General features: G+C 35.5%; 1 protein-coding gene across 1 annotated transcript in view; it reads left to right on the top strand.

The window, feature by feature from the left end:
* Positions 1 to 14757, top strand: part of STXBP5 (syntaxin binding protein 5 (tomosyn)) — a 102035-nt gene extending 87278 nt beyond the window's left edge. Inside the window, exons 22-28 of the mRNA XM_008935584.1 lie at positions 1955 to 2005; positions 6076 to 6315; positions 7793 to 8162; positions 10191 to 10356; positions 11172 to 11283; positions 13504 to 13724; positions 14440 to 14757. Of these exons, the coding sequence (XP_008933832.1) occupies positions 1955 to 2005; positions 6076 to 6315; positions 7793 to 8162; positions 10191 to 10356; positions 11172 to 11283; positions 13504 to 13724; positions 14440 to 14481 (1202 nt within the window). The 3' untranslated portion in view covers positions 14482 to 14757. The remainder of the gene's footprint in view (positions 1 to 1954; positions 2006 to 6075; positions 6316 to 7792; positions 8163 to 10190; positions 10357 to 11171; positions 11284 to 13503; positions 13725 to 14439) is intronic.
* The last annotated feature ends 264 nt before the right edge of the window (positions 14758 to 15021 follow it).

Raw genomic sequence — 15021 nt, 5'->3', positions numbered from 1 at the left:
TTACCTTATCAACCTAGTTCACACAACTGACCTTTCACTAGGGAGCAAAAAGTTACCTATGAACCGATTCTTGGACTCCAACACACTTACCTGTAATTTTTACTACCTATTACCTAGTATCGTTGGTTTTTTGTTCAATTTTCTTGAAGTTGTTAAAATTGTGTTAAACACTAAACACAACACTATTTGAAAAGCCAAAAGTGAATGCTCTGGTCTTCAAACTACAGTAATTATTGCTGGTATTCACACATGGTAAAAGCAGCGAAAAGCCAAAAATAACTAATTTATTTTCTGTGTGGATACCTGAGCTTTTGTTCAGTATCTCAGCTTTTAAGTTTTGCATATCAGACCTAGAAAACAAGCCTTAGGACAGGGAACGCCTGCCTTGTTACTCTCAATTCCAGATGAGATTTCGTGATCTGTATTCAAGCTGAGACTAAAAATATGGGCTCCATGTCAGTAGTGCTGTTTTGTACCATAGTTTTCTGTTTGTATAGCTGAGCTCTGATCTGAAATGGGAGTGAAAGCAACCCGTGGCAGAAGCTTCATTTTGATGAGTTTTGGCCTTGCTATTAAGGCGTTGAACTGCCTTTTGCAGTTTCAGCCTGCGCTGAAATAAGTTAAAGTGACTAGCATTTCAGTCTGAGAATAGGTAATTTCAGCTTAATTTGAATAGGACATCCTTTGTAACATTGACACATGAAGGAAATTAGAAGATTATTTCTGGAGTCTTTATTATCAAATTTTTATAATGTATGACAGGAATGAAACTGTTCAGCTATTCAAGTAACTAGCATTTGCAATATTGATGAGTGTAACTGATGATACATGAAGTATTTTACTTTTTGAAGGAGTGGAAGGAACTTTAAACCACATGCTATTCTTCAAAATATGTAGAAAACAATGCTTTCTAAGAACTCATTCCAATTATGGTTTTAACTATTTTTTAGCTGAGAGAAGCAGCAAGGTTCAGGCTGCTTTATGAGTGGTATCCATTACAAGGTACTCCTAGAGTTTTGAGGATATTATCAAAATCTCCTTCAGGTAGACAAGTATTACCTTTACAAGATAGCAAGGAATTAAATGATTAATGAAAATTCGAGTATGTTGCTGGGAAACAAATTCAAAGTGTAGCCTTGGTCTAGTAGTTAACCTACATCAAAAATGTTCATTCTTGAGTAATTGTTGAAAGAAAGATGGAAGATGGACATCTGGCTACTAGTTTACTATTAAGTTTTATTATAGCAGCATTTGTTAGTGTGGTACTGCATTTTAAATGGACTGCAAGATTTCCATTTCTGTAAAGAGAATTTTCTGTCAGGGATGAGTTGAAGTGCTGTTTTTTACTTCAGCAATGTTATCAAATTCATACAGTCTTTTGTTCGACAGCGTTGCAAGTGTTTCTATGCTGCCGATTTTATAATTATGTTCTGTAATGCTTCATTCTTCTAAGGTTGTGGATTGCATCTCAGATTTTACGCATGTCCATTAATCTTTTAGTGCAATTAAAAGTTCATCTTTTCTCTATTTTAAATTTGTCAGGTTTGATCAGGATGTAGGGCAGAAGAAGAGGGGATAAGATGTTAACTTTATGTAAACTTGAGCTCTAGTTCTCGCAATAACCAAGAGTTGGCATTCTGTCCCCTCACCTAAGGAGATAAAACTTGAGGCTGAGCCAAAGCAAAATTCATCCAATCCAGTTATGCCTGAAGCCTGAGGAGGAATGAAGCTTGGCAAAAGTAATAAAATTCTGTATGTGGGCATTTTGGTATCTTCCATGTTTTACTTTGCACACCTCCCCTGTGAAAGTAAGGCTTTACTTTAGTAGAAATCCTGTTAAGTACTGCAATCAATGTAATAAGCAATGATATATTAAGTATTGGGAAAGAAGAAAATAAAGGCCAGTAGAATCATGTTTATTCTTTTTAAAAAAAAGATATACTTCACTTTTCAGCAAAGATGTCCAGGAAGCTAAGTTTGCCAACTGAGTTAAAGCCTGATTTAGGTAAGTTTACATAGTTGATTTTTATTTTTACTGAAACTGTTTTGTAGGATGTGAGTACATTAAAGTAAGAGTCCTAAAGTATGTAAACTATCATGACTTTGTTAATTTATCTGAAGTATAGAACTAAAATTTTAATTCCACTCTTTTTGGGGGCTCTCAGGCACAAAATGTCATTGCTGTCATCATAAGGTAAGCCTGCAAATCTTGTACATGGCTTATCAAACTTCTGTCATAATTTTTAGGCATCTGTCACTTTATCAGTAGTGCTGTGATAGCAAAAGCATGAATAAGCAAGTAATGAAAGGAAAAATGCTACCTGCTTAGAACCATCTGATGCATCTTAATTTGAAAAAAATGAAATATCTTAAGAATAGCAAGATATGTTGAAGACCACTCAACAAACAGTTGGACATCGTTTTACAAGTGTTTATTGTCTTATGACCACTCTCTCTACATGAAAATAATATAAAGCTGTTCGGATGGGTGACTAGTGTAAGAATTTAGTAACTTCATATATAAGAAGCAGCTCAGTTGTGAAATCTGTAGTACTAAAGGTCATTATATTGCATAACTAAAACAACATACAAGTTACTAGATTTACTGGGGTTTTTAGTTAACTGCCAGCTTGTAGATCAGATCCAGCTCCCCTGCCTTGTTCTTTAAAAGTGGGGGACAGCTGTGGACCTGCAGCACTAGATGCAGCCTAAATGTGAAAGCTGCCTTCTGCCTGCCACAGCTCACTTGCCCTCCTGCAGCAGAATTGCTACTGCAACCCCAGCAGAGCACAGTCCAGGATCAGGCTGGTAGCTGCAGAGCTATGCACTTGACAGCTGCTGCTGTCAGCAAGGAGAGTCCATGGCACTGGGATATCCTAAAACTAAGCTGGACTACCCTGATGAACCATTTTCACTTAAGAGCTTGCTCCAGTCAGAGAAATGTGGAGTTGGAAGGAACCCTCAGATCCTTTAACCCATTTCTATAGCAAGGATCCAGGTGACAGTTTAACTCCTCATCTATTTGTGAGCCTCCAGTAAATAAGTGTTTAGAAAAATCCCAGAACAGAAAGTTCTGATGCTTTATAGTCAGACAAATTTCAGGTTCTTTAATCAATCTTCCTTGCTTCCATAGTAACTTTTTCTTCTTTCCACAGTGAAGCGGGATAACAAGTGTTCCCTTTTTGTTAGACATCTTGTATACTGTTGAAAGCTGTCATCATATCTAATCTTAATTGTTGCTTAATTGTTGCTAAAAAAAAGGTTTTTTTTACAAAATTTAGTTGCTTCTTTTCTAGGTTGTCTAAATCTAGACTGTTAGTCATCTTTGGAATTGGAATTTTTCCTCATCTTTCTAGAACTGTGATGCTGAGAACTAGAGGGATTTAACTGTGGCTTTGTTGGCAAAAAAGAGCAGAAAATTTTGATTTGTCTTTTCAATCTGTTCTTCATTACTACATTTTTCTAATGGTGTTAGAGATTACTTCAGTTCAGGGTGAATTTTACCCTGCTTTGCAAACTGGAACACATTTGTACTTAAATATTATCTATTTCACTCTAATTCTACTGTTGTTTTACTCCCTGATCTTTGATAGCAATAAATGTTATCTTTATACTGAAGACTGGAGAAAAAAATGCTGAAATTCTTTCAGCATTTTGTGATCCTGAAAGTGTCATCATTTTCTGTATAACTTAATGCTTGCTCTTCTTTTCTACTGAAACAGTGGATTTTTTTTGTCATCTCACTTCTGATATAATTATAAAATAGTTTGTAACTGCTGAATAATAATAACCTTTGACTGGTTTTGCTTGACTTTACGAGTGTGTGGATATCTGTACTTAGATGCCTCATGTTTGTTGTGTAAAATTATTCTAGATTTTCAGATCTATAAATATCTTAGGCAATCACAATTTTTTAACATTATTTTCTGTCTATCTTTATCTCCTAATGGGATAGCTTTTGCATAGTGTTCTTCAAAGATCGCCAACTTATATTTTTTGTCATTTATGTGCCTGTATATACTGGGTCTAGGAGACCACTGAAATGCTTTTCTTCCAAGTTCATTATCCTTATCATTTGCTCTCATTTCTTTCCATGGCTTCTTGAAAACTACTCTCCCATGTTCTTATTTTTTCAAATTACTTTTCTGTCTTTAGATCTTTAACCTACCCTTTTTTCTCCCTAAATAGACAAAACAAAATCTAAAGTGTGTGCTTCTGTATTTATTCTCCTTTCTAAACCGGAAGTTTTCTTGAATATATTCTAGTAGTTTCTCAAAAGAGGCTCATCTTTCTGTCCTTCTGATGAAGTGTGCAGTAGATGATCAGAGTGTTATTCCTTCCTCTTCATCTGAACCTAATCTGTTAACAAACCATAGATTCTTCCTTGACTTCAAGGTAAATAGTATGCACTAAGGTAAACTGTTTACCCTCAGTGCTCTCTTCTGAACAAGTTGTCCACTCTCCGGAATGCCCATATTGTCTGGAAAGTTAATTTTTATGGTGTTTTTCCTGTCCATTGCAATGCTTCTGGAATTTGTACACGTGCTATTCAACCATTCAACCAGAAGCAACTCAACAAATGTACATCTAATTTTATGCCTGCTGCAGTTAACATATGTCTATTCAGACTGATTAATCCATGTTTAAGTTGAAGTAACATTAAGTTAGTAAGTATTCAAGCCTGAAGAAAGAAGCATTTTAAGAGGTTGTCGTCATTAGAAGAATTATGAAAGCAAGTAATTGTTTTCATTGATTTATTCTGGATTTGATTTTTTTTTTTTAAATGTGAAAACTTATGTTGTCATCATCTGAGTGGTTGACCTAGTTTCTTTCTATAATCCATGTTTTATATTTGACTTAGCTAAAATTTGACAGAACAATAATTTTTCTGTCCTTGTTGGACTAAGACAAGTATCTCCTGAGGAACTTAACTGTTTTGAGTAGATGGCTGTATTTAATCAGCTGAAATCTAGTTTGTATGCTTTTCAAATGCATGTTAGATGTTCTTTGTAGTAATTTCACAAAAATTTAATAACTTTAGAATAGTGATACTTCCAGAATGTGTGTCATTAAATGTTGTTCTTTAGCTCTTAGTCATGCTTTAAAAATCCTGATTGCATCTATACTCCATACCCAAAGATAAAAAAAAAACTGAATTTTTTAAAAGTCATTATATGAATTGCATTGGGCTTCTACTAGTAAGGGTTGTCTTAATCTAAAATTTTGGATTTATGAAAACAAAGCATTAATTTGTAAGTACACAGAAAATGCAGACATGCTGATGTGTAAAGTATCACCACACGTACAGAGTATGCACAGCTAGAACTGAAAAGCATGTTTACTGTTTTGAGGGTTTTTTTTTTCCTCTGTTGCAAGAACCGTATTTGCTAAGCAGTGAGGAAGATATCCTGAAAAGTTTTGGTGCCGTTTCTGTCACTATATTACAGTATTCAGAATGGAAATTTTTACCTTTGCATACCAGTGCTAGGTAGCGTTTGATGTTTCTCTTACCAGAAGTTTGGGGGCGGGGGAGGGAGGGAGGTGTGTGTAAATAGCCTGTTAGACCTCCATACAGTTCCCTGACATGGGACAATATTATTGTGAGTCATTACAGATTGCATGTTACCATTTTGTCTGGATGTCACTGCAGTTCTTGAAGTAGAATAATTGCATCTTCATAAGATCAGTAAACTGTGTTACATGGAAGCCAACAACAGATTTATTAATCTGGTCAGTGAACTAATCAGCAGAGAAGTTTTTCTTTTTTTTAAGGAGGAGTCCTGTTTGATGATGACTGTTAATCCCTGTCCCAAAAACACAGAAATATGTGTAACCATTGTTCATGACAATTACTTGGTAGCCTCTGCAAAAAAAAAAAGATTAGGCACTTTTTTTTCAGGCTATGGTGTTGGAAACTAGGCCAAAAGGAAATGTAATTAAGGAAGAATATGGGAGTAATAATCAAGAGAGTGGTAGTTAGTGTGTGCTTCATGTGAAAGAACAGTAAAGAATATCTGATTTCTCTTAATCCCTGCATTTTGCCATTCTTTTTCATTAATACTGATTTATTTTCAGATGTCAAAGACAACTCTTTCAGTCGATCCCGGAGTTCTAGTGTAACTAGCATTGATAAAGAGTCACGCGAGGCAATTTCAGCACTTCATTTTTGTGAGACTTTCACAAGAAAGGCGGATACATCACCTTCCCCATGCCTATGGGTTGGGACCACGCTGGGTACAGTGCTTGTGATTGCACTGAACTTACCCCCAGGAGGAGAGCAAAGACTTCTTCAGCCAGTTATTGTTTCTCCTAGTGGTATGTACAAAGCAGATGGGCTAACATATATTTTGATAAAGTATCAGTGTCTTCATATTTTTTAAAAAACTTTTTTCTTAATTATGGATTCATAAAAAATTAATATGCACTTCACTGACCTAGCTACTAAGGTTAGCAATCCGAATTGGTTACTTCATTACCAGGAGTCTTAAAGGTGCAAAGCTGAAAATACAATCTCTTATAATATAAAAATACCACTTTCATATATACTTGCTGAGAAAAGCATGTTTGCTAACCTTAATGTAGTACCTGACCATTGTTAAACGGAGATAACGGAGGAGGTGAGTATTTCAAATGCTCATTTTTTTTTTGTCATGAGGTAGGAAACTGTTTTCCTGCATTATGAAAACAGAACAGAAATGAAGGGTTGTATATTGAACTAGCTTTAAGTATTAAATTAAAGTATTAAGTGATTAAATTTCCTCTGGATTGCTGTGAGAGGTCTTGTATCTTTTTTTTTTAGATATGCAGTAACTGATTTTGTTGTAATTATATATTAATGGTTTGCTGAATATGCTGTTAGGCATAGATTTAATCTTTCCTCCTATCACTATGTCTCATGCAGAACATGATCCTCTGCTCTACTTAGCTCACACAAGATGGTATTGGGACATGCAAATTGCAGTGTTGTTTGATTGAAATAGTGATTAGGAATAGCATGACCTCTACACCGTTTGTGATTTGTGCTTATCGAGTATGGTATTGGCAGCAGTATTTAGATTTGATAATGTTTAATTGTAAGAGCAAGGCTGCAGACAAGACAGTATGTTTAATCACTGGATCTGCAGCATAAGCCTTAAAAGATACTGCCATGTGTATGATTTTTTTGTGTATTTAGCAAATGTTCATGTTTTTACTTACATGTGATTAAATGTAAGTAAAATAAGAAAAGCTTAAGATCTGGCCTACAGGGACAGTGATTTAAACAGTGGGGAGAGAATACTTTTCCTCTTTCATTTTATTCTACACAAGTGGGTTCAAACATGAGCTGCTGGGGAGGAACCCCACATATTGCTTGTTTTTGAACCTGTCTGTGTTGAAGAAAAAGGAGGAGCTCACCTTTGACTAATAACATTTATTGTTGATATTAAGCACGTTGTGCACTCAGGAGAGAATGAAATGAGTTGCATTTATGACACTGAATTGAAACCAAATATGCATTCCAGCTTGGTTCTCTTAATAAATGTATATATTCCTGTTGAAGTTAATGTAAAGGTATGCATACACTTAACCCTTGAACTGGTTTAACGTGTTCTTGAATATATATAGGGTCTTGCACATGCTTCATTGGGTTTTAGATAATCATCCAAAGGATTTGGTATATCTGTTTTGCTACTAAGGCAAGCCTAAGTTCTTACCGGGTTTCATTGTGAGAGCTTCTTAAAGGAATATTTTGTAGATTAAAGGACAGCTCAGGAGAACTGTTTTAAAAATGTGCTCAACTTGTTTTTCATAGGTACCATCCTGAGGCTAAAAGGGGCAATCTTAAGAATGGCTTTTCTGGATACCACAGGATCTTTGGTCCCACCAGCACATGAATCCTGGAGAGAACACAATGTTCCTGAAGATAAAGATGAAAAAGATAAATCAAAAAAGCGACGACCTGTCTCAGTGTCCCCCTCTTCCTCTCAGGAAATCAGTGAAAACCAATATGCAGTGATATGTTCAGAAAAACAAGCAAAAGTTATCTCACTGCCATCCCAGAACTGTATTTATAAGCAAAATATAACAGAGACTTCTTTTGTTCTTCGTGGAGACATAGTGTCATTGAGTAATAGTATCTGCCTTGCATGTTTCTGTGCCAATGGACATATTATGACTTTTAGGTAAGACCTATTTGATATAACTTAAGCTAGATAAAAGCCTCCTTTTCCATTAAAATATTAACTAAAAAAAAAAAAAAAAAAAATTCAGTGTTGATGAACTTTCAACACTTGGGCCTGAATAATTTTGATTATGCATTCCTATTACTTATGCCTTTAACACCTTAAAAGGTTTACCACCTTAACTCAAGCTAACCTGATTCAACAAATAGTTCCAAATGTGTGAGACGTGTCTGTGAGTTGAAGTTTTTCTCAAAGGTGAATTTACTTCCTGATGGAGAAAACTACCTTGTCACACCTTCAGCTAGTACCTGACCACAACCCTGCATATTTTTGTGCAGCTGTTTGCATCACACTCATGCCTGAAGCTTACTGTTTTATTGTGTAGCTTGCTTATGTCTTGGAGACCTTAAACTTGGGCTGTAAAGGCAAGATTAATTGCTAGCAGTTGTATATAGAAGTAAGTTGTCTAAAGTAAGGATTTAAGTTACAGGTTTAAACATTAATAAAAGTAATGTTTGAATGTACGTACATGTCACCTATGTAATTTTAACATGTCCTTTTTTGAACAGAGGTGTGTGTATATACCCATGCCCTTGCACCTACACTTTAGTCATGGATAAGCTAAGGTGCATCTGAACAATAGAGTTATAAAAGTGTGCCAGTAAAATTTCTAAAATGTTACTTTTCAGGCTGCAAAAACAAGCTCTTAGTTTGGGAAATTATGTAAAAGTTAACTATTAAATATTCAGGTAGTTGGTAGAGAGTAAAACTGAAGTGGATGCAAACTACAATTAAAAAACAAGTTTTGATTAAGTCAGCTCAACTGATGTGTATCACAACGCACATTCTAAACATAGCTACAAAATGCTGCTCACCTTGCAGGACAAGCACTTTTTTTCCCCCTAAATTCCCTAAAAATGCTTCTTTTTGTTTGTCATCTATGATGTTTCCTGCTAAGAGAAAATCCACAATCTGTGAAATATGAGTTTAACATTTAGAAATTTCAGTATCAAACAAACAAACAAACCTAACACATACACTGAGGTTACTACATCTATTTTTTTGTTGTTGTTTTTGGCTTCACTTTTCCCCTTTACTGCTTTTTTAGTTTCTAGGAATAATAATCTTATGCAGATGGTATCCGCAGCAGAGGCTGCTTCACGTATTGTTGGTACATTTACGGGAAACTTGTTTAAATTATGTTTTTACAAAAACTTCCCAGATGATGTTTTTGAGACAGCTGTTTATTTTAGGTTCTGTTTATTAAGGTGTCAGGTGTTCAGTCACTTCTTACTTGCATTTATTATTACTTTGAGGGAGAGGAACATTTGGTAGCAAGATCATTGTTACAGCTTGTGTGCAGCGTATGTTCTTCAGTAGCTTGGTGCAGTAAGTACTGCAGTTACTTGTGCAGAACTGGAAAAGTACAAAGTGAATGAACTTTCCTCTAAGAGGACTTCCTCTTAGATGTGCAGTCAGACAAAAAAGGTAGACATGATTACATAATTCAATGTAATTCTGTACATTTTGAACAAATATCAAACATCTAGAGGTCACTTTGGTTGAGGCTACTGAATTCTGTTTTCCTTTGAAAGCACATCCATGGGTACTTTGATGTGTTCTTGAGGAGAGATCTTTTAGTCACATATTTTTAGTCAAGGATAAATTCTTCACCTGAGAGGAAAGGCAGGATCCGTAATTGTAAACTTTTTGTAGATACTTATCAAATTACTTCATTAGTAATTACTGAATAATGCTTTAAATGAATCTGTGATTTACATGTTCAGAGTTATTTAAATGACGCTTTTAAACACATCTGTGATGCAGGTGTTTAAATTTCACTTTTGAGAAGCTACCTTGAAAAGTCTCATATTTATATTTTGAGATTTTTGTAACTGCGTTATATGATATGCTGTTTGTTGTACTTATGCAGATGGTGAAGAAAAAAATAATGTACTGCAGTTTAAAAATGAGCCGTTTAACCAATAATAGATAATACTGCTTTATTTTTTTATTATTATTATTCAGTTTGCCAAGTTTAAGGCCATTGTTGGATGTATATTACCTGCCACTCACCAATATGCGGATAGCCAGAACATTCTGCTTCACCAATAATGGACAAGCACTCTACCTTGTCTCACCAACTGAAATACAGAGGCTCACCTACAGTCAAGAAACATGTGAAAATCTTCAGGTAATACATTAAAATAGTTACTGTTTTCTTAGATATACTCTGAGGTTCTTGATTCTGGATTCATGATGCTTACAGTAATTAAGTCTGTCCTAAAGCCAAGCACTTTGGGTTTCACACGTTGATTTTTCTCACTGTAGAGTCTGATTCAGGATCAATCACTTACACTCTTAAATTTTGCTGTTCCATCCATTCACTTGTATTTGAAACAGGTTTGTACTTAATTTCTTCTTTGGTTGATAGGAAACTTCCATATTTAATGTGCAGTTAATAAAATTCAAAAATTCAAATTAATTGTTCAGTTGATGCTGGTGGAGGCGCATGCTGACCTAAGCAGGAAATGCTAACTCGGGGTACTTGAAGGAAGTAATTGTGTTTCAGGCATGTTAACAGCTTGAAAAGATTCTCAGTCATGCTTCAGTTTGAAGTTGTATAGCATGCTGAAATAGCAGAGATGCAGGCCATAAGCTCCACTGTAGTACCCCACATAGATATGAATATTTATAGATACAGTTTCAACAGAACAAAATCAAGGGTGTTGCCCAAGTTGTTGAAGGGTAAATACAGCTTTACTTGAAACTATTTGTTTTCTACTGAATTTCACAAGCTATAAGGTTGCAACTAACGGAAAAGGTGGTTTGGAAAGATTTCTTAAAATGTTTTTATTTCCAAAGTCACCTTGTGACGTCTATTAAAGCATATTCACTTTGAAATTCCAATCCATTAAATAAATCCTTCAAGTGAAAGAATATTCCATTAAGTTGTGTATGAAATGATACATTATAGGTAATGTATTGTTGTCTGTCTTTGTTGCAAAGGAAATGTTGGGTGAGCTCTTCACTCCTGTAGAAACACCAGAAGCACCAAACAGAGGGTTCTTTAAAGGTCTGTTTGGAGGTGGGGCACAATCGCTTGACAGAGAAGAACTATGTAAGTTTTTAGTATTCATTATTTTTCTGGTATTTCTGCCCAAGGAAGCCAGTGATCCTTGAGAAACGTATTATCTGTGTTAATAAAACATTACATTTTCAAAGAGGAAAGTAAAAAAGGGATTGAGAAATGCTTGCATACAATGTTGTACACCTCATCAACAAGACCAGAAAAGCTTGGTACTGTTTTCTCACAGGCTCCTATACCTTATTTATTCAGGAGTAGATTATAAAACAAGAAATGGGGCAACTGATCTTATTTTTATTCATCGGTATGAAGTGCGTAGTACTGACCATGATTATCTTAATGCTGTTAAACTGAAAAGGGCTGTTTCTGGATAGTACTGCTCTGGACAGCAAGAAAATTAAAACTCTGTTCTACTTCAGTTCATTTGCTGGATTCTTTGTCCTGATTTCATTTGTGCAGAGATGCTTTAGTAATGGGACCTAGGACAGAACTGTGTGATAATTCAATTCAGTCCACTCCTCATAGGACAGTAAAATTCAGATTTGGCAAAATTTTTATTGCTTTATCATTTTCTCATTGTTTTCTTATTACAACTTTTGGGGTTTTTTACTGTGCATGCAGCATTTCAATACATTTAAGGAAAATAACTTGTACTTATTCAGATATTTGCTAGATGAAACACCATATTATGCAAGTTCTTGTAAGAACAGTTTATTTTTGAACATGAAGCATAACTGTTAAAACAGCCAAGACTTCATGACAATCCTTTCTTTTTTATCGATTATTTTGATCTATCCAATAAAAATTAAATTAATCTTTACTAGAGCCTGTACATTTTGAACAAATATCAGACATTTAGAGGTCACTTTCTGTGTTAAAAATTCCATTTGTATTTGGATGTGTAATACATTGGACGGTTGGTCAAGTATTAGAATAGTTTATGTGCATAAATTATTTGTTTAATTAATTTGACTGGAACAGGGGAAATCTGCCTTTTCATGGCAACAGAAAAGCACTTCTGTAACTGTAGAAACATCCCTTTACATCGTTTGAAGTTTCCACCGTGAAGTTTTGGCTCAGATCTTCAGAAGGAAAATAGTATTGAAATGGGAGTTAAAAAAGCCTAATGACTTGTAGCCTGAAAGTCAGTTCAGTGACAATTGGAAAGACATCTGAGAGTGTCTTTTAAATAGTCATATTTAACATGAGTGCCACAACAGAATCTGTAATAAATAAATTGATTTTTTTAATTGTTAGCAATTCACAAAGATGTTTATAGTGTTAGTCACAACCTAAATTGTTCTTGCTAGAAGCATAATATCAAATCAGAAAATCCTGAAATACTGCAACAAAACTTGTTAAATAACTTAATAATAGAGGTGGAAAAAAAAAAGGAAATCTTTAAACCATAATTTCCTTCCGTAAGAAAAAAGTTAAAGATTATTTGGTTTGACTTCAGCATCCAAAAATGTTTTAGCTTTCACTCATTTTTGTAGGGTATACAATTCAGTGTTGAGATTGACATGACCACTGAGTGTCTAGGCTGAACTAGGTGGATCATGTCTTATTATGAGCAAAAGAAATGTAGCCAGTGCAGCCACTAGTCTAGAGAGCTGTTCATCTGACCATTTGTGGACGTTTACTTCAGGGTGAGCTGATTTGTTCTTACAGCTGTATTGCCTTTTCATGATTTACATGTCTGCTTTTTCCACAAGATTTTTACAATAAGGATCCTGAGCAGAGATATCTAATCCTTAGGTGTCTGCATCTAAAACTGAATTTCCATCAAACTTCTGCTGGTAGAGTTGTACTGGTTGGCAACATCAGCAAAGCACTTCAGAGCTGACCACAGCTTGTGTTTTCAAAGTTCTCCTGCTTTGTATGCTGAACACCCAACCGCCTTCCCTGTGAAGTTAGGTGTATTATTAAAAACCACTTCAACAGCACAATTCTGTTGATGACCAGCACTATTGAGTTTTAATTTCACACTTGAGCTGTGAGAAGGTTATAATTCCATAACCTGCTTGGAAACTGTTTGGAAACTGTTTGAAAATCTCAAATTTTATTCAATAGTAAAACCTAGTAACATAGAGTAGTGAGTATTGCCCATAGTCATTCCTGTGATTAGGTGTTCAGTGTCCGTGCAATGAAATTATACCTCTTTACAAACTAGTTACATTGGTATTTATGTGATAATGTTAACGATAGAAAAACCTTACTGTTCTGTTTCTGCTGCTTTGCAAATGCCTCCAGTTGGAGAATCGGCGTCTGGGAAGGCATCCAGGAGTCTTGCCCAGCATATTCCAGGGCCTGGGGGTATTGAAGGTGTCAAAGGAGCAGCATCTGGTGTAGTTGGTGAACTAGCACGAGCCCGCTTGGCACTAGATGAAAGAGGACAGAAACTAGGAGAACTTGAAGAAAAAACTGCAGCCATGCTTTACAGCGCTGATTCCTTCTCTAAGCACGCTCATGAGGTGAGTCTGTTACATGGTGAACTGAACATTAAACGGACTCTCTATCAAAGAAACCCAAGTTACACAAGTAACTAGCTGACTTCTGCAAAGGTGTGTTGTATTAAGAGATAGCTAAAGGAATGCAGTATCATTGATAAAGGATGCTTCCTTTTTATCTATCAGTCATTACTCCAAAAATTATTAATGTAAACAGCTTTGTCTTCTGGCACATGGGTGTAGAGCACACCCTCTGCCTGAGTGGCATGTAGACTCCCAAAAGTGCAGCTCTGTACCCATTACTTAATTTCTTACTGAATTAGATGAGAAGAGCAGTGTTCTGTCGGAGATTCTTGTGGTTCTTAAGAAAGCTAAAATTGGCATATGCAAACCCCATGAGTCCAAGTTAATTTTTTTTCCACAGTAGCTAAATAAGATGGCTGTTCTCTTCCATGTCCATCCAGATCTCTTTCCATCCCCTAAAGTCCTGTGCAAACTTCCATTCTCCGAAAAGTGTCTTTTCCTAAGGACAAATCATTAGCAGTGCTGCTACCATTAGAAAATTCATTGTGCCAAACCCGCACTGTTTAGCAATGTTGTTGCTGCAGTTTTGAGAAGCCGTACTCAAGTCCCTCTTTCTTGTACTGCTTTGTAAGCATGTAATTTGTATCATTATCCTTTGGCACATTATAGAAACAGTAATTGGAAATTGTTTTCTTGTTTTGTGTTTTTCTTTCAGATGATGTTGAAGTACAAAGACAAGAAGTGGTACCAATTCTGATGATGATCATCAATTATATCTGTTTAATTTTGTCCTGATGGGAAAAAAAAAATCTTTTTTCATTAATTTTGGCAGGACCATTGAAATTTAAAGGAGTATTCACCATTGGATACTGTTGTTTCCTAGCACAAATCACACACTGTTTTACCTCAGTCGTGGCTTTAACTGAGGAGCTTTATATTTAAAAGAAACACACACAAAGAAAACCTAAACTTAAGTGTTTCTTAGCTGTTGGTTAGCTGAGAGTTGGAACAGAGAAGGCAACTAGAACATGTGGCAAAGAGGGTAAAGGGAAAACGTAGTGTGAGATGGGCAGGGGCAATGCAGAGTCAATCCTGTGTTAATATTTCATATGCCAAAAGTTTTTGTGCTATTATAATTGCTGCCAGTGTTATACTCTCCTGTGAGGAGGGGCAATAAATCCAGGGGTCCAGGAGCTGGAATAAAGGTGTTTGTCTTGCTGGACAGTAGCTGACTTACACTTAACCCTCCCTAGGACTTACTATATTTAGCATTGCTGTTGAAAAAGAGTTGAAGTTT

This window comes from Merops nubicus, unplaced genomic scaffold, assembly GCF_000691845.1.
Source record: "Merops nubicus isolate BGI_N331 unplaced genomic scaffold, ASM69184v1 scaffold1452, whole genome shotgun sequence".
Classification (NCBI taxonomy): Eukaryota; Metazoa; Chordata; class Aves; order Coraciiformes; family Meropidae; genus Merops; species Merops nubicus.
This window is presented reverse-complemented; position numbering and strand designations above follow the sequence as displayed.